The 19,254-nt window shown below is 44.5% G+C and overlaps 2 protein-coding genes across 2 annotated transcripts in view; both read right to left on the reverse strand.

Moving 5' to 3' along the window:
- LOC308193673 (uncharacterized protein) overlaps window positions 1-9,559 on the reverse strand; it is a 109,761-nt gene extending 100,202 nt beyond the window's left edge. The window contains exons 1-2 of the mRNA XM_080588605.1: window positions 8,776-9,559; window positions 7,673-8,565 (exon numbers count right to left, since the gene is read on the reverse strand). The gene's annotated coding sequence lies outside the window, so the exon portion shown is untranslated. The remainder of the gene's footprint in view (window positions 1-7,672; window positions 8,566-8,775) is intronic.
- Window positions 9,560-9,781: 222 nt separating this feature from the next.
- Window positions 9,782-18,102, reverse strand: OSR1 (odd-skipped related transcription factor 1). Its single transcript, XM_080587342.1, has 3 exons — window positions 17,746-18,102; window positions 11,602-12,294; window positions 9,782-11,050 (listed from the first exon to the last, which is right to left on the reverse strand). The coding sequence occupies exons 2-3, from the start codon at window positions 12,246-12,248 to the stop codon at window positions 10,915-10,917; spliced, it is 783 nt and encodes a 260-aa protein (XP_080443468.1). The 5' UTR covers window positions 12,249-12,294; window positions 17,746-18,102; the 3' UTR covers window positions 9,782-10,914.
- Window positions 18,103-19,254: the final 1,152 nt, after the last annotated feature.

Below are 19,254 nucleotides of genomic sequence, written 5' to 3' on the forward strand. Positions count from 1 at the left end.
AATGCACAATGTTATGATTATCACCACCTGGTAAAGACAAAGAGTAAATAACAAGATTTAATGAGAAAAATTATTTATACTTTTTAATCAGGCACAGGTTATAAATTCAGGATATGTTGATTCATAAGTCTTTTGTACGTATGTAGGAAGAAATGCTACAGTATTTTACATACTATTCAAATCTCCAAATGTAGTGAATAATTTCACTATAAATAAATTTAAACTATATTTCTACATATACTACCCTTCAATTATGTGATGCCTTTGTTTCTATAAATATGCAAGTTTTTCATACAAGGGCATTTCAGACTTTGAACTTTATGCAAACTGTTCACTTTCAATCTGTTACATAAAATGTGTTACCTGTGTTCCAGTAAGTCATTCTGCAATGAGTTTTTGGCTATGATTCAGGAAAGCAACCTTTTTAAGGACCAAAATTAAGGCATTTGCAGCTATTTTAATTCAAATGGTTTTGATTTTGTGGCTTTCTGCTTTCATACCTAGATAACATACAAAAAAATAAATAATAATAATGTCCAGGAGAGGGGAGAATGTCCCCTGAAGATCCCCACTCACCACAAATGAGAAGTAAAATATTACTTATATTAAGTACTATTATTTTTGTTGGTCCACTGAGATTTTCAGTTACCAGTTCAAACAAATAATGAATAAGCTTTCTTTCCTCAAAGCAACCTTCCTCAAAGCAAGAGACCATATGTGAAGAAAACAGTATCTGTGATCTGAATTCTGCAACTGTTTTTATTTTTAATGATCTTCTTGGAGAGTACAACATAATATATCAGTATTGTAATGACTATAAAACTTTCCACATTTCAATCTAATCTCTGAATTTTATATTGGCATGAAAACCAAATACAGAAACCCAAAATGCAGTTGACATTACCTCTCTTACCCCTACTTGAAACTCAGGCTACTTGATCTTTTGTGATACTCCAGCTGTCTTTCTCTATAATTGTGTTTTCATTACAGCAGTTGTGTTACATTGACTCATAAGGCTGAATGTCTGAATTAGGATTAGAGCCAAATATAGAGCTGCTGTGCCACAGCTCCGTCAGCAGAGCAGTGAATGATGCTGACTGTATACTTTAATATTAGTGAATCTATGGCATTCATTTATTCATAACAAGACTGTGCTATTGACCTAGTTTGCTCATTAAATTAATGGAAGTTGGAGAACCTAAAAAGAAAATCCTAGAGAGGTTTCATTTCTGTGCCTACTTGGTTGGATCAGTAACTCCTTTTATTTTCATTTATTTTCTCCTGGCTCTATAACAGGATGAATTTGTTTTAGATTATTTTCCTATTAACTAAAATTTCCCAGAGGTTCCTGGTATTTGCATTCAGCTATTTCAGTAGCAGATATAACATTGTACTAAATACACCATCTACTGAAATGATGAAGTCGTAAGGAAATCAGACACATGTTCCTTACAGATGTTTGACCTAAGGCATACTGGAGTTGCCAAATCCACCTTTGGGTCACACTCTTCTCCATCTGGAGATCTACAAACATTGGGCCAAAGGAAAAGAGTGATTTATAAACTGGGTAGCCCTACTAAAGTCAACTAACAATCTTGAATTTAAATGCCAAAATCAGTGCTGTAAGTGCTAAGAACTTGCAGCCAACAAAGACTTCAGTTGGGACTTTCTGGCACTCTATCCCTGAAAACTGGGACACTGTGAGTTTGGTGCTTACATGTTAAGTTTAAAAGTGTGGTTTTGGAGTCCTGACTTCTAAATCCATATTCACACCTCCAGGTTTAGCCAGTCATCTTTTGATCTTTTGTCTTCCATATTCTCTTCATTGGCAGGAATAGGTCAGAGAAATATATGAGTGCTGCACAGACTTATAGCCAGTTTATCTGCTTGGCTGCTTGGTTATGGGATTGCATGCAAACAGGTATTCCTATCTGGGCTTTTTCTCTTGTTCATTGCTCAGTCTCTTCTGATGCGACTCACGACTCTCACAGGATTGCTACCAATAATGAGAGCTTTACCCTCATGATCAGCTCTATACATATTAATTTTACTTTATCAAGATCTCCACCCAAAGGAACCTATACACTGCATCCCAGGAGAAAAAAAAAAAAAAAAAAAAAAGCATGTGTCATTCACCTGTGACTGAAAAGTCTGTCTCATTAAATTGGCAGACAACTCTATAATAGATGGTTCCCCTTTACGACCACACTCAGAAGCCACAAAATTCCTAATTTATGTAAGATTTCAGTAAAAAAGACAACATTCTTAAATTGTAATGTACCGGAGGAAAAATGCAGGAGACTTCAAAGGTCACAAGGGCTTTGAGTAAATGGTACCCAGCACCAAGTCCCCCCTGCTGACTGTTTTACAAAGGGTGTAAATCTTTGCAGAAAGTTAGTGTTGTTTTCATAATGTGATAATCAGGCTGATACCAGTTCAGTGGAAAGGTTGGGTTCAGGGATATAAAATTCTCTATCTAATTTCTCCTTCCATTTTCCTCAACTGATGCAGTTTATTTTATTAAGTTTTATAATTTATATATTTTATTAGGTACATTGGAAAGTTAAGGAAGCTCTGAGCCATTGATTTAAACATTTCCTTTACAGTGCAGGAAAAAGGGAGTTTGATGAAAACACTGTGTCACTGGATGTTCTTCCTTCCCCATTTCAAAAACCCAGTTTTCCTTTTTGCAGCACTTTGAAATAGGCTTATTAATCCACCGAGGGAAATAAACAGCTGGAAGTAAACATTTCCCAACTGCTGGAGAAACACTAACTGTTTCCTAAGCCATATCCAAGTGGTCACCAAATAAATGCATAAGGGAAAACCAGTTCTTGGCCTGGATCTATGCCTGTGATAATGAAGAAATAACAGTAGAGGGTTAGCTGAGTCATTCTTCTTTAGGAATCATCAAGTATCCAAATTCTTAATTATTTATTGGTTGCTAAGACCAGCAGCCAACACTGTGCTCAGTGCTGTACATGGCAGCCTTCACCACACAATCTAAATTTGACATACCAATGTTATCCAGCAACTCACTGAATGTTCAATAGACATCCAGAAATTCTCTTGGTGGGTGGCACAACCCAGAGCTCTTTTGTGAAGTGTTGAAGAAGATATTTTCCAAGATAAGTGCATTTTAAAGAAAAATCCAAAAAGGATAGGCACAATAGGCACCACAAAAATTAACCAGCAGTTCCAAGGAAGGTAATGAAAGGCATTCTTCAAGGTCTATGAATATGACGTTGCACACCCGTTCTGCTACAGATTATGTTATTTTTCATATGCTTTTCAACAATGCTCACATAAACCAACACAAACAGCTGTGTAAAGAAACAGATAAGAAGAACCTGTAAGCCCACAGCCAATATAGACTGAACATAAAAAAAAATTTTGCTCTAAGGGCAAATATGCATATATATATATTATTATGAGTGCAATAAGGAATTTCTGTAATATTCAAATCAAACAAATATGAAATAAAAATAAAAGTGTGTCCAGTCTAATTAGCTGTCCATGAAATGAAACCCAGCTCCCCCCCCCCCCCCAAAAAAAAAAAAAGTCCATCGTTCAGGCTTAATGACATTTTGGTCAGCCACATTAAACAATGAATACATCCCAGTCAGACCAGCTGAGTGTCAGACTGGACAAGTTACCAGCATAAGGCCACAGGTGATCTCTGTACACAGGTGAGACAACTAGCAGGGAAGAAAACCTGCAAGATAGAGCTGGCTGTGCCTTGACCTGAAACATTGAAGTGTCCTCAGCAGCCCACGGAAGAAATGTGGGTGTATTATTTGTGAGGTCTGAGAATGAAATTAATAAGTGAGGGAAGTGTCTGGAAGAGACTTTTCCTGAGCAGAGAAAAAGTCCAATAGCCCTAGATAGTTAAGTATTGTTTACATCCTGGTTAGCTCTTTGAAATGTGGTACAGTCCTTCCTCTGGACATGTGCCTGACCAGCCTTGTGGCTGTGGTGGGTAAGGAAGGGCAGCAGGGTCATGAACACGCTGACCACCACTATGTACTTACTCCCTAAGAGTAGCATTTAGCACACAGACCTCTCCTACCTAGGATAACTGTATCTAAGATTTGCTTTTACCTATTTTAATGTTTACTTATTGGGAAGTTTTGTCCTATGTCCTCTGAAACTACACCTGAGACTTTTCTGTAGCCTGGTGCTGAACGCCTGGAGAATAAATAGATAAAGAAAAAAAAAAAAAAGAATTTCTGAGACATATATAAACTGAAATGTCTTCACATATATTTGGAAGAAAGCCATGTTGTGTCTGGACAACTCTTGAATGGAAAAAAAAAAAAAGTTGTTAGAAAAATTAATCATTCACCCAAAACATCTGATTTGAGCAGCCCCAGTTCAAATCCAAAAGGCCAGAAATGGAAAAGGTTTTGTTTTTCAGTAGCTATTCTGTCAGGAACAATAATGCTAGCATTTAAAATAATAAATAAATAAATAAAGTATATATTTGGTGCAATTATCACAGACTAGCAGACTATCACAGCCAAAAAATCCAGACAGGTTTTCTAAGCCATGAGCTTGACTGATAAAATGAAAGCATACTATCAATTAATATCTATCAGTTATATAATGCTTCTGTAATCAAGAAGCCTGTGAATAAGTGTTTATGTATATTTATATATTCACCTTTCAAATTCTAATACAATTCTTCAGACTCTATCAAGTCTTTCAGAGTATCCCTGTATATACCAACTGAACTAATTTCTGTGCACTTTCCAGTATTAACCCTGATTTCAAAACCACTGCAGAATAAAGCATTAGAAAGTTGTGGGGAATAATGAAAAAGAAAGAATGTACACAGATAAGTCCTCATGGAGATCATTTGAGTATGGATATGGAAAGATCTATCTGGGAAACAGGATACAGTCTCTTAGTTTCATGACAGTAACCATGACTGAAATGCTTTAGTAACAGAAAATTTGTTTTCACATGGATTTTGTAAAACGGAAAAAAAGATCTCCACAAAAGTCTGCTCTGGTGCAACTGCAAATTCTATTTCGTTCAGAAGAGGAAAATCTAATGCCTCCCAATACACAAGAGGTCTTAAACAGTGTGTCTTGTCCAAAAGATAATGGATTTATATTTGAAAAGTGCCCAAAGGTCACCTACAGAAGAACTGGTCTTACCTCACTGAGTCATCTAAGGCTAAGGCTTAGGCAGAGAAATCTTCCTCCAGAGGAAGATTACCCAATACTAAAACCATGGCTACAGAGATCCTCTCATCTGTCTTGGTGGAGGAAGGAACACCCCTTTTGGTGATTTACCATGGTCTCATCAGGTGTAACTGGCATTGGAATTACAGACCCAGAGAGCTGATACAGGGAGATGAGAGCTGGAAGTGGCAGAACTGTATGAGCATGATGTGGAATCTAGAATAACTATACCTAATGAAGAGCAGAGCCAAACAACGCCACCACAGCACCATGCTGAAGCCACTGTTCAGCTTGCAAGCCTCATGCCAATATTCCTGAAGAGTGCTGCCCTCTGTTGTGTAAAAATGTCTGCTAGGTACCCATGGCACAGCACTACATGTACCAGCATGGGCAAACACAGAATGCCATAGAAAACTAACAGTATTTTTTCAGTAGCTGAGGTTGATTGTATATACTGCTGGATGCTGAGTGTACTTCAGCTGATCCTTAAGTTTAAATAAGGTATACCTGAATGTATTAAACAGGTCAATGGTTTAGCTTGTATCTCCCAAACTCAGAAGTGTTTCTTTCTAAGACAAGGAAAGCTCCCCTCACTGCTGCAGGTCTCTGAGCAGTTAAATATGTATGGGGCCAAACTCAGTCCTCATAAAACCCAATTGACTTCATTCAAAAAGCTCCTATAAAGATGACTGATGTCATTGGAGTCCCACCAAGGATGAATTTGGCCCATGACATTCCTCCTGTTTAGTCATTGGATAGGAATGTAGGGAAGAAATGCATTCTGGGCTGTAGGACTCCATTTCTCAACAACACTGCCAGGGCTGAAAAGGAAATACATGTGAACATAAATTTGTCTTGCACGCTCTATTAGATCTCTCAGATCAGCCACTGCTTTCAGCTGTCCAGGTATAGGTTATATATGAATTGGAATAGCTCCTTTCACTACAGGAAGATTGAGCAGGAGTTTATACAAGAGTGTGCGAGGTCTCTCAGGAGCAAAAGTAGCAGCATTATCCCCATTTTACAGATGACAAAACCAAAACAGGGAGCTGATGTGATTTGCTTCAGCTCACAGGTGGTGACAGAGGTAGAAGAGGTATTGAAACTCAAGTACTTATGGCTCCTGGCCACTTAGGCCATGTATTCCTGTGATATACCTTCATAACTTCCCTCTCCTTTCCTCATCTCCCTTCTCCCCTGTCCCCAGCCCCATCAGAATTATCTGTAGCCACACAACTAGGAAGTTGAGATTAATCCATCCCCAGAGAAACTGGGAGTAATATACAACTCATGCAGAACCTTTAAAAAAATATGATTTGCAGTCCCCTTTTCAGAGACATATGTAATCCAAAGCTGAAAAGTTTGCTGTTCCAGTACATATTCTGAGAGATGCTTATGCTCTGTTTCATGAATGTGCACTGTGAAGACCCCATTTGACACAATTCCTTCCTGCATCCAGAAGAAAACCAGGCTGAGAAGGCTGTGCAGAATCAGGCTGTTGCAGAGTAGTAACAGTTTATGGGCAGAAAAAGAATGACTGGAATGCAAAAGAAAAGAGAGAGAGAGATGTGCCAAGACATCTCTACAATTTCTCCTGTAACTGGAAATGGTTAAAAAAAAAAAGACAAAAAAGTTTCCCTCGTAAATCTTGCAGGAATATACAACTCTAGAACTCTAGTCAGGTGCCCTGGTTTTTACTCTTGCAAACCATTCAGTGATATTTTTATGATGAAAAAGCAAAATTTAAAGCAACTGTGAAAACAGAATCAGCTCTCAGTTGGCAGACTGAGGCCTATGCAAGTTTTATTCACTGCATGAATGTCAAATTAAAACACATGCAAAGAAAGAAAAGAAAAAAAAAAAAGAAAAAAAAAGAAAAAAGAAGAAAAGAAGAAGAAGGGGGAGGTAATTAATCATTTAAATTATTTGTGACCCTGATTCAAAAGGCACTTTTCCCGTATAATTCCCCTCATTTATTTTGGGGTTAGTACGACTTATCTCTTTTGACTGTCGTGATTTCATCTGTTCTTTGCTTTCCTTGGAATTACTGCACTGATACTGCCTAGCAAAATTCAAAACACTGGAAGGAATAGGCAAACTATTCACCAGTGAAGCTGAGAGCATGACCAGAGAGATAGCCTTTGTTTGCACAAGGAAGAAAAAAGCCTTCTGGGAAGAGGAAATGCTCACACATATACATTTAATATAAATGACATTAAGAGGCTGTGTGCATCCTGTGCTCGGTATGCCCATGTAATTTTAATACATCTGTACATCTGATTATGTCCATTCTTTTTTATTTATTTATTTTGTATTGCACATAAAAATGCGTGTCCAGGGAAAATCTTGGCAGGCAGATAAGCAGGCTTCAGCCATACAAATGAAACGCTTCTCATGCCCAGCTGGGAGGAGTGGTTTATCCACCTTCACGACCCCGCAGCTGTAATGGTTCCCATGAACCGATGACTGATGCGGTTTCTTACCTCTCTCCACGGGTGTTTCGCTATCCCGGTGTTAAGGAGGTGGTGGAGCGACCGTGGGAAAGCCTCAGTGTAGTGACCCTCCCTGCGTTCCTTCCTCCCTCCCTTTGGAGCCGACTCGGAGAGCTGCCTCGTAGTCACGACCCCTGAAAAACTATTGGCTCCAAACGACAGAGCCCTTCGTTTTCCCACTCTGGAAACTGCCACTGGACCCTGCGTGCATGCGGGTTCCTTTACTCCATGCCGTAAACGACGCGAGATTACAAAGCGGCCGTAGAAATTCATCGGAGACTTTCTCCGTGAATCTCCCTTAAGAAGAAGAGAGTGAGGAAAGGGGGAAGCGGGGGAGCGAACCACCCAGACCGTAGGCTGGCAGTTAACACCGTGCCAGCGCCCGGGGCTGCGTGTCCCTTCTCGGAGAGGCGCGGGGTGCGGTGCCTCTGACCCAGCAGCGCCGTACGCCGGCGGCAGCCGGGCTCGGCCCGGCGCGCTGCGTGGTGCGAGCGGACTTTCCCAAGCAAAGCTGTGCAGACAGAGACCTGCAGGGCGGTGAGACGGCCACTCCCGCTGGACTTGAGCGAAGCGATGCAGATAAACCTAAGGAGGGCTTCAGAGGCAGAGCAACTCTTCCCCCTCCCTCCCTCCTCCCCACCCCACCCCCCACCCCCAAGAGACGCTGTCGATAAAACGCAGACCGATCCGGATCGACAACGGCCGGCCCGCGCAGCAAAGGGTCCTCCTGTTCGACACCCAGCCCGCGGAGCGCCGCGCAGAGCACCGCGCTCCTCAACTCACTGTGGCATGTACACGCTGTCGAAACGCAGGCTTCCCGCAGGCTCGGGTGATTTCCCCTCAGCACTCTCCTTGCCTATTTCGTAAGGTTGGTTCTCAGATGCCTTTTAAGACAAAAGCAAAAGCCTTTACGCGGAGCGGAAAGGGGGTGGCGGTGGGAAGCAAAGCAAAAGCAAGCTGGCTTCAAACTCGGACTGTTCCCACAGCCTCCGAAGCGGGATGAACACGGAGGCGTCATCTCGGTGCCCTGCGTTTCTCAAGGGCCTTCCTACAATGAAGGTGGACTCTGCAACCCGTCCAGCAAGTGCATTTACATTAATTACGGTGCGCTCGAAACGGTGTCCAATAAACAATAAAAAAATAAAGGGGGGGGGGGAGGTTTATTTCCCCTCTCCCCTCCTTACATTAAGAGAAATACAACCGCAACTTTTTCCCTGTCGTTGATAGGATTCCTTGACCAAATAAAGAAATATTTTCTAAAGGCAGAACAGGGAACGGGGAAAGGAACCTCTTTGGACCGAGAGGCTTGCGGCGTCAAGCATCCGATTTTCGGAAACGCAAAAGCCGCCAGTGGAGGTCCGTTGTTACTTCGGACGTGTCACCGTGCTAATTTGCAGGAGGCTTTTCTTATCTCGGGGCACTGACTTGTGACAGGAGAAGAGGGTTTAGGGTTTGCCGAGAAGACTAGAAAGGACGGCAAGAGGCGCTTCAAAGGGTAAGGCGGATGCCCCCGCTCTGAGCTCTCTCCCCCGTCTCTATCCAAAGAGGTTTCGCAGTGGAATAAACATCTCTGATCTAAGACAGCTGCCGGGAATCAAAGGCCGCCCCAATAAGCGCTGTATCGGCCGAAGATGCGACTGAAAAATGCCCACTCCTGACAAGCTAAGAGAAGGCTGCTCTCCCTGCAGAGCCTTCAGGCTGTGAAAGAAGTAACAGTTTGCCCATTATTCATCTGATTTGTTTTATAACACTTCTGACACCTAATCTTATCAGCTAATACCCAAGATTTAGTTACCCAAGACGATTTTTTTTCCACACTGGAAGCAAAATTATTTGACTCCCTACAGTTCTGTTTACTTTTGTTAGCCTTTAAAAAAAAAGGGGGGGGGGGGGGGCGGTGGAAAGGGAGGTAGAAAAAAGGAGGGGAGAAAGTTTATGCGTGAAGGAAAAATCCAGACTTTCCAAGACTGGTAGAAACAAGCACTGAGGAAATATCAAGCTCACTTGGAAAAAAAAAAAAAAAGTTCTGAATATTGGTAGAGAGGGTTTGGTAAGGAGGAGATCTGAAACCAAATGAACACATATGCAGTCCGTGCAGACTTGCCTGTAAAATAACGATTTATTTTAATACTTAAAAAACACACACAATCCAGTGATAAATGTCAATTACCAATAATCAGCATAAAGTGCCAAACAGCCATACAACTTTTTTTTTTTAATAAACAAAACTTATTGGAATGTCTCTTAATTTGAATACACTGTTCAGAAAGCCAGCATTTAGAAAAATATGCTCTCAGGTTGAGATTTGTTCTGTCTCATTAAGATGCATGAAGACTTTAAAGTACCACTAAAACCACGTTGTGCATACCATCAGTTTGACATATTGCCATCTTTCTTTCCTTTGGGATTTTTTAAATAAGTCCACGAGTTACAAACCTCCTCACAGCACACTAGACCGCAAGGCAAAAATAAAGGTCTCCGTGTCCCAAGAACAATGATTTGTCCTGATACCAGTGACCTGGGGGTCTAAGATCTGGATTCATTTTCCATCACTTTATAGGACTCCTCACTTGAGAGTTTTAGGTCATTTCCAAACATTAATTTTCTTCTCCTTTTAAGAAAACAAAATAGCAAGTCGCCCTTCTCCTTGTCCTAATGGTGCTGTGATGAGAAACCATGGTTTCAGTTCTTAATCATCTTCTGGAATTCTCTGTATCTCCTGAAGTGTAAAAATAAGAAGCTTTATACAGTCAAAAAAAAAAGTATAAAATAAGAGGTTTTTTTTTTCTTTTTCTTTTTAAGTAATACTTTTGGAAGCTACGATTTCAGGTGGGGTGGAGGGTTGTTAGGATTTTCTGTGGGAGTATTTTTTTGGGTTTGTTGGTTTGTTTGTTTTTTTTTTTTTGTGTGGGTTTTTGTTTGGTTTTAAACAGATTCCTGTCCAACACGTGAGCACCACCTTTTGGCATAAAGTTTATGAAAACCACACAAATCACATAGCACTTTCTGCATCATTCGTGTATATTTTAAATGCCAAATATCCTTTTTACCCATGGCTGAAGAAGTGGGTTGCCAGGGGGGATTTTGCTCTTTTTAAAGTACAAACAAAAACAAAACACAAAGTTCTGTGCTCCCATCCTGACAGGGTTTGTTTGGTTTGTCTTTTTTCTTTTTTTTTTTCTGGTTTTGGTGTAAAGTCTCAAGGGGAGGAGAAGTTCATAGAAGCTGGAAATTCAGCACTTAAGTTTGGCAGGTTTCAGTTCCTTTACTTGCGTGTGCAGTGTCTTGTGGACAGCTAGCGTTCTGGACTGGCAAAATCCTTTCCCACATTCTTGACACTTAAAAGGCTTTTCTTTAGAATGGATATATCTAGGAAGAGAAAAACAATCGAGATGTCAGAAACAACTGGCCTGAACTCAGCAGTGATCATACTTGATGGAAAACACGCTGGAGATTTTTACACCTACCACTGAGACCGAGAGCGCCAGAGTGCAACACTAGGGTAATCAACTGTTTGTGTGTGTGCAAGAAGAGAGGGCGATGTCAGAGGTGCACAAGGGTGCCTTTCTTAGGTGCAAAGCTTCCCTCTAACTTTAGGGTCACCAGGCTTCATGTCTTCATGACACTTCCGAATGATCACAAATGTAGAGGTTACAAGATGGTGCAAAATGAGGGTGAAAATGTCTGTGGAAGCTGAGGAGACTGTGAAAGTCATCTCTGCAGGGTGGGTGAGTACAACAGGCTTGTCTTACAAAGTGACTAGTCTGGGTTTCTCTACCAGCACTGAATAGAGAAAAACCTGGAAGGAACACTGCCGTGTGACTGGGGACATGACCTTTCTAACAAGCACCTTTATGACTGTAGGTGGGTAACCAAGAAAGTACAGATACACAGGGAAAAACAGCAAGGAGAATAGTTACCTGTGATCCCTCAGGTGATCCTGTCTTCTGAAGGCCTTGTGGCATATGTCACATGTGTAGGGTCGTTCATCGGTGTGTGTTCTTTCATGGATCAAAAGGTTGTAGGACTTGGTGAAGTGCCTGCCACAGAATTTACACACAAACTCCTTCTTGGTTTTGGACGGTAACCTTCCCCGTGTGGGTTTCTTCTCTGGAGAGAGTTTAGTCACCTCAAGTAAAGACCCCAGCCCTGGGGGGGAGCCCTGGCTGTCCACCTGTCCCAGTTTAGAGTGGTCCTCTTGTGTGGCAGCCACTGCTAAATTGGCAAAATCAAAACGGGGTTTGGCTTTGAGGGTCACGTTAGTGGCCTCTTGCTTGGGCTGGATGACGTGGGGAAAGAGTGGGAAGGTGGGCAGCTGGAAACGTGCATCCACTAGGCTCGACACGCTGGGCACCTTGGAGAAGGAGGAACGAGGCAGATGCATGGCTGGGTACCCCAAAGTCCACTGGTGCAGGTGTACGGCATGAAGGGCGCTGAAGCCGTAGAGGTTGGAGAGGTGATCAGAGGGCACAGCGGGCAGCCCATTGAATGCTTGCAAGAAGGAGTAGTTGGTGAGCTGGAGGGAAGGATGGATAGGCACTGGGGCCGGCAGAGTCTTACTTCCCATGGTGGCTGCTTGGGACGAGGATCTTGGGAATAGGGGAGGAAAAGATCTGGAAAATAAAGATGGGGAAGAGAAGAGGAAGAAGTAGATTTATACAAAGAAAAGGGTATTTCTCACCTCATCCTTTATTAATACCCCTCTCCAAAGCCACAGGAAGAAGTTGCTTTGGACTTGGAGAGGCCTGACCGGTTCTTGGCTGTGAGTGTATCCCCATGGGTCTCCAGAGTCTCCTTTTCCCCATCCCTCACACACAGAGGGTATGCCCCATCTACAGTCATTCACTCCCTCAACAGCACTTTTGTGCCAGGTATGCCCCTGATGAACTTCTGCACTTGGACAGCAAGAGGTAACATTTTGGCCCACATAGCTAGATGTTCTCCCACAAAACTAAAAATCCCTTACTAGGTGTCCCTCAGCCTTTCTAAAATGGTAGGATTTTGCCCACTTGGTCTGTCTCCCAAAACTGTCTATCCCTGACTGTTGAGTATATGTAGGGAGCGGGTGCATAGTTCACTGTTCTTGGTTGCTCATCTCCCCATGGTCTGCCCTCAGCCAGGCCTCTGCCTCTGGGGTGGTGGAGGCGGTTGGGTGCGCAGAACTGCACATCCTCCCTCATTCGAACAGAGAAAATACACCAAAATATTTTGGGAAAAAAAAAAAAAAGAAAGAAAGAAACAAACAACAGCTCTCCCTCTATATATTGCAAAAAGAAATGAGAAAATGCTGCTTCTGGGTGACAAATCTGAAGTGCCATTTGCTCTCCCCAGGGGGAAGTGCCTGGCTTTAAGCCCATGTCCTAGTCTAGGCAGTCGCTTAATTAAAGCCCTTCACAAGGGAAAAAGACAACGGCTGGAGGGACCCTTCCTGCAGGAATACCCAGCCCACCAGCTGCAGGGCCGCAGGGCCACAGCCCTTCTCTTGGCTGGGTGCCACCGCTTTGCTCTATGTCTCAGGGACCTGCCAAGCCCCCAGCCTCTCCTCTGGGCCAGATCCCTACCCATTCCACCCCACAAGGCGGAGGGGAAAATGCTACCAGACAGCAGCATCAAGGCGCATCTGGCCCTGCCTGCAAACTGAGCCCTCAGCACAGCCCTGGCTGCTGTCATCCATTTGGCAGGAGATGCCTCCTTAGGGCTGGCAGAGGGGACAGAACCTACCCTTTTTGTGGTATGAGAGAGCACCCATGGGTTTTAGAGGCACCACATCCTTGCACCCCAGGGAGCCTCTTTATTCCACATCCCAGAGCTTATGCTTGTTTCCCCCAGTGATTTCTGGGATTTGCCCTCGGTGGGGCTCCTTTCCTATGGGATCCATATAGAGTGCTCACAAGTGTGCCCATATCATTCTTCATAGGATCCCTGCAGGATCCACACAGGGTCCCGTAAAATCCCCTCCAGAGCTCCTGCTGAGTCCCTTTAGGATCCCTGCAAGATTACCACAGGGTCCCTGCAGAATCCCTGGGGCATTCAGCCTGGGGCGGTGCATCCCCACATGAAGAGTGAAGCCCCTTTGGAGAAAAGGAGGCAGCAAAGTGCTGCAGAGCAAAAATTGTCTCCTCGGGCTGGGGAGACGGGGGAACAGGAGGGAGAAGCACTGGTGGCAGAAGAGGTCTAATGACCAGGGAAACAAATCTGATTTATATGTGGGCTGTAGCCTGGACCGAGGAGCTGTGACTGGGAGGGTGTGAGAGCAAGAAACTTACTCTGAGCAGCTCTGTACACCAGGTCCACCTTTCACACCGCTTTACATAAATCAGCAGCAGGAAGAGAGACCCAAACCTTAGAGGAATTCCATCGCAATGACCCAGAATAAGAGAGTGTGACATTTTGCTTTCTTTAATTTGATACAATTTAGATAGTAGCTGATCAAAAACCTAACACATTACATTCTCCTCCCTCTTGTCTTTATTTTATTTATTTTTTAACTGTTTAGGGCTGGTGAACCAACCAGTTTTGTTCTTCAACTGGGGAAATGCTTTTTATTTTGTTAGTGCTGCCCTTACATTAGGTGTGTCCACTTCGCAGCACAAATGCCTCGATCGATGACCCCAAGAGCAAAGTACATGGAAAACACTCTTGTCTGGGTACCTGAAATGTCTGTTTCTGTATGTCACAACGGCTCTGTGCCTGTTTTCCTGGCCAGGGACTCCTAGATCTCTCAAGCATGAAACATGCTATTGCAAACTGAGTTAGTTTCTGGACTTATTCCTGTCTTTCTTTGGATCCACAGAAAGCATTTAATTTGGAATGTATAAGCAAAAATCTATTATGCGAATTAATACTAATTCTTGCCCGATAAAATTAAAAATAATATAAAAATAAAAATCTGTTTCGATTTTCCAAATGAAGAAGGGGGTAGAAATCAAAGGGAAATGCAGTTGAGTGGTAATGGCATCCAGTGCCCTCCCTTTTTCTTTTTTTTTTTCTTTCCTTTGGTAAAACAGTTCTATTAAAAAAAAAAAAAAGGAGAAGAGAAAAGCAAAATAAAGAACATAGGGAAAAAAAAAAGTGTGTGGGGGGGAAGAGAAGAAATAGAAGGTGGGAGCAGAATGTTCACGTTACTACAAGTTTCTTGGCACTCTTCCAGAAATGTAAGCTACACTTTTGCTCTGTGCGACCGGGATAGTCAAAAAATATAGAAGCAGAGTATTTCACAGTATTTCATAAATAAGTCCCCTCTCTTCGGGACATCAAAGCGAGTGTGTTTCACAGCGCAGTAACTCTCCGCTTTTCCGCTTGCTCGCAGAGAGATCAATGTTTCTTTGATTTCGGTGTCACCTCCACCTTTAATTCAGTTTCATGTAAACAGATCGTTATCGGGGTTTCTTTTTTTTTTTTTTTAATTTTATTTTTTTAAAGAAGACCCCACGAGTTCTCTGCTTCAGTTCGCCCATCACATTAAAACTGTGCGAGGTTTTATATTATAACACAAACTTGCTCGGTGAGTAATTAAGAACAAACCACTTGTGTTCTGACTGAAACAAAACCCACTCATGCCAAGATAAATTTATGCTGCAAAAATAGGATCATAAACTTGAAAGACTGCATCTGTCTCCAGCTTTTTTACCCTTTGTCCTGTCTGAAGATACGGTAATGCTATTGTCCAGTTGCCATTGTTTTAAGACCATTATAATCTTAACCTTCCAGACTACATTCTACCACCGTTATATGCCAAAAAAAAAAAAAAAAAATCCAGCCGGCTTTAGTTGGTAGCATAGCAAGAAGTGAAATTAAATGGATTTTTAGGTAACTTTGTGCTAGCCGGTATTTTTCCTTTCTACCTTGAATTATCAATTTCCGATGTGTCCTTTGAAAGGGATATTTGTTACATTAAATACCTGACTCATAAATAATGAGGTTTGCTAATTAGTTCCACATGGGAGAACGGAGGAGGTAAATTACCCTGAGAACGTTGCTTATTTTTACAAACATGATAAAGTAGCGGGCATAAAATGCTGCATTCCTGGGATAGCCTCAAACTAGAGCAATCAGGTTCATCTGTCAAGAAGAGTCCCCCTGTTTTGCCAGACTCCTTTAAAGTCTGGTAGCCCTGTCCCTTCGGCTGTGTCGCATCGCTGTGCAGCATTTTGCCGCCAGGTCGGCCACTTATTTTGTCCCCTCTGGGGACGAGATTTTCCCTTCCTATCAGTTTAAGCGATGAAATAGAGCTTACAATTTATCTGTGTTTGGGAAAGTAGCTAGAAAGGGAATGAAATTGCCCTTTCGCTCCGCATTGTTCGAGTGTGGTGCTCTTGAGGAATACAGTGCATTGTTCAGCACAGTTTTATTCAAAGTATTAATGAAGTGTGCAGAATCTATTAAAGCGGGTTTATTCGGGGCTAATTGAGCGTGAAAGAGTTAATTGCTAACATTAATGAGGACTGGAAGGACTCAGTCAGCATGTGCCTTGGATATCTCCGCTCAATCCTTATAAAATCATCATTCACATTTTATCACGAAATCAGTGTTGACAAGTTTCGCCAGACCACCATTGCGAATGCTGATGAATGCGGTGGATCTTAGCCTCGCAATAATAACAATAATAACCAGGGTCCGACTGCACCAGCGATCACCACACTGCCCGGGGCAGCCTTCATCCAAAACCAAACCAAATAATAATAATAATAACAACAATAATAATAAAAGCAAGCAGGGTCCCCATCCTCGCTGGCCAGTGGCTGCGAGGGCCACGGGCGGCAGCGCAGCTGGGTGGGTGCCGGCGGGGTGGCCGCAGCGAGCGGGCTCCGCAGCCCGCTCTCTGCAGAAGTATTTTTAATTGGGTTGGGAGTTTCGTGTGTGTATTCTGTTCGCCCACCCCCACGCACACCCCCCAGTACGGGATTCATTCTCGATTTCTCCCCAGAGAAAAGCCTGGTGCCTCCCCTACGCAAGAATAAAGTGTCCCTCCTCTTTCCCGGCAGCAAACTTGATTTCTTCCCTCTGCCTCCCCACGGCCACAGCACGCTCTGCCACGGGTGGCGGACAAAACCCTTGGCGGTGACACCTCGGCGGGGCACCGAGGCGCATCCCTAGGCCCTGCAGACCGAGGCGGAGCCGTCCCGGGCCAGCCGGCGGCCGGGCTCCGGGAGGGGAGCTGCACGGCGCCGTCCTACCGCTTTCGGGTCCCGAGCCCACCGCTGGTTTAGGGGATGGCCCTTCTCCTCCTCTGACTTGGGTCGTGCTGAACTGGACCCACTGTGCACCTGTCCGGGACCCGGCTCTCAGCCTCCCGCCCTGCTTGCGTTTTATCGGACAATTACCGCGGCTTGACGGTATGACGCTCGATTTTTTATAGTTTCCCTCCCAAAAGCCAGGAATAACAACTGTGCCCTAATCCTCGGCTTTGCACTGACAGTTTATAGGCTCGGCCTCGGGAGAAGCCCAGTTTCTCCCTACATAGAACTTGTTTTGATCCATTCAGACAAATATAAACATTAGATCCATTTTTGTTATGGCCTTGGGAAGAAACAGGGAAGGCTTCTCAGACCCTGAAATACTAAAAGTTGAGTAGAAAGAAAGAAAGAAAGAAAGAAAGAAAGAAAGAAAGAAAGAAAGAAAGAAAGAAAGAAAGAAAGAAAGAAAGAAATCGAGGGAGAAGCTGAATGTTTAAGTCCATAAAGGACATTCAGACTTTCAGACTTCTGGTTTCAGACTTCTGGTTTGCAGCTCGTATGTGTCATTTTTAGCTCGGGTTAAAAACACAGCTCCTCCGCAAGGGGGGATAAACAACTTTGAGAGGGGAAGACAAATCTTTAAATAGCATCAAAATATCCGAACCCCATGTGAAGGCTACCCCCAGCCCTCCGCCCGCCCCAAGGAGAACAGTCCTCCTCACGTGAACCAGAATCTCCCCACTTCTGCACCATCCGGAGGATGATGAGAGAGGATGGGGGGAAAGAAAGAAAGGAGGGAGAGAAAAGGAGGTGTTTGGATCGATATCCCCAACCCCCGAGGCTTGGCAAAACAAAAACCAAACAAAACGAGTTGTTCTTTTTATTTACCTAATCCCGATCTGTGCTCCACCGCTGGCAGCAGTTAAAAGATCCTGGGCTAAATTGGAGCTGGTAAAATAAAATGATAATAAAAAAAAAAAAAAAGGAAAAAAAAAAAGTTTGTCTAGGTCAGTGTCTCTGCTGGCCCTGGGGGGCACAGCTCTCTCCCCACCCCACCCCACTGCTCCTCCAACGGGTACAGGCAGATCCGAGCGAGCAGCGGGGCCAGGTGTCCAGGTGCTCTGGCTGATGGAGACGGAGTTGCTCTCCCTCCTCCCGCTCCCGGCGCCGTGAGCGTGTGCCGGAGTGCAAACGCGCCCGGGAGTAGCCGAGCTCAGACTGAACCGATCCCTTCCCTCCAGCCTCCTCCTTATTTCAACCCCCCCCCCCCCCTCCCAGCTCCCCCCTCAACCTCCCACCAGACTCCGGGCATGCGCACGCAGGGAGAAAGTTTCTGGCTGGGAAGAACCAACTTTTCAACCCCGCTTCTCCTGCAGGCGCTCGGGGCTCGCAGCCCGCAAACGTGTGATCTCTTCCCCCCCGCCCCGGCCCCGCTCCCGCAGCACCCCCCCGGGGCTTCTCCCGGGGGTCCGCTACTCTCGGGACCCCTCCGCGGAGCGGATAAACCCGGGAACCCCGGAGGGGCTCCGCGTAGCACCGCGGAGGCTCTGGGATGCGCTCCCCGGAGGCGCTGCGCGGCCGCGCTGCTTGCGCCGGGGCTGCGCGCGTCTCCGCGCCGCTCCGCACCCGGATCGCTGCGCCCCCTCCCCGCCGCCCGGCTGGATCTGAGAGCGGTCGGGATCTGCGCAGAGAGGAAAAAAAAAAAAAAAAAAAAAAAAAAGGAGAAGAAAAAAAATGGAAAGAAAAAAATAAATAAAAGGGGGAAAAAAAAAAGTGGGGTAGAAGGAGGGAGGGATCTGCTCCCTCTGGGAGGATTCAGGGGTCGCAAGTTGTTGTCCCCCTCTGGAGCCGTCCGCAGGAGGATCCCGGGAGGCACTTACCTGTGAGGAGTCCACCCCCGGGCTGGAAGCGCTTCCCTCCGCCCCAGCCTCCTTCCCGGTCCCCCTTTTCCCCACCGGCACCCCTGACCTCGGTGCCTTCCTCCCGTCCCTCCTCCCGCGGCCCGGGACCATCTCTACCCGCACCCAGGCGCGGATCCGCGGTGCGCGGAGTCCCGCGGAGCCCTCGCTGTAGAGCCGTGATAGATCCGCGGGGATCTCACTTCCCGGGAGAAGCAGGCAAAGCAAAACAGCCCTCGAAATAAAAAAAGGTTAAACGTGCTTTATAATTAATCCTGAGGCCATAATCTCCTTGCTTATTTGTTTTACTGTTCATCCATCCATTCACACTCCTTTAGACCCGTGAAGGGGGAAAAATTGCTTGGGTGTATTACATTGTCCCGAGGAACCAGGGTAATATAATACGTTAGCGAAGACAGATCCGTCAGGATAACATGGTACCGTGCTCAGGGACTCGCGCGTGTTTTTTTATTGTTCATGTCACTGCTGTTGTTACACT

The sequence above is a fragment of the Anser brachyrhynchus genome (assembly GCF_964034855.1).
Source record: "Anser brachyrhynchus genome assembly, chromosome: 3".
NCBI lineage: Eukaryota > Metazoa > Chordata > Aves > Anseriformes > Anatidae > Anser > Anser brachyrhynchus.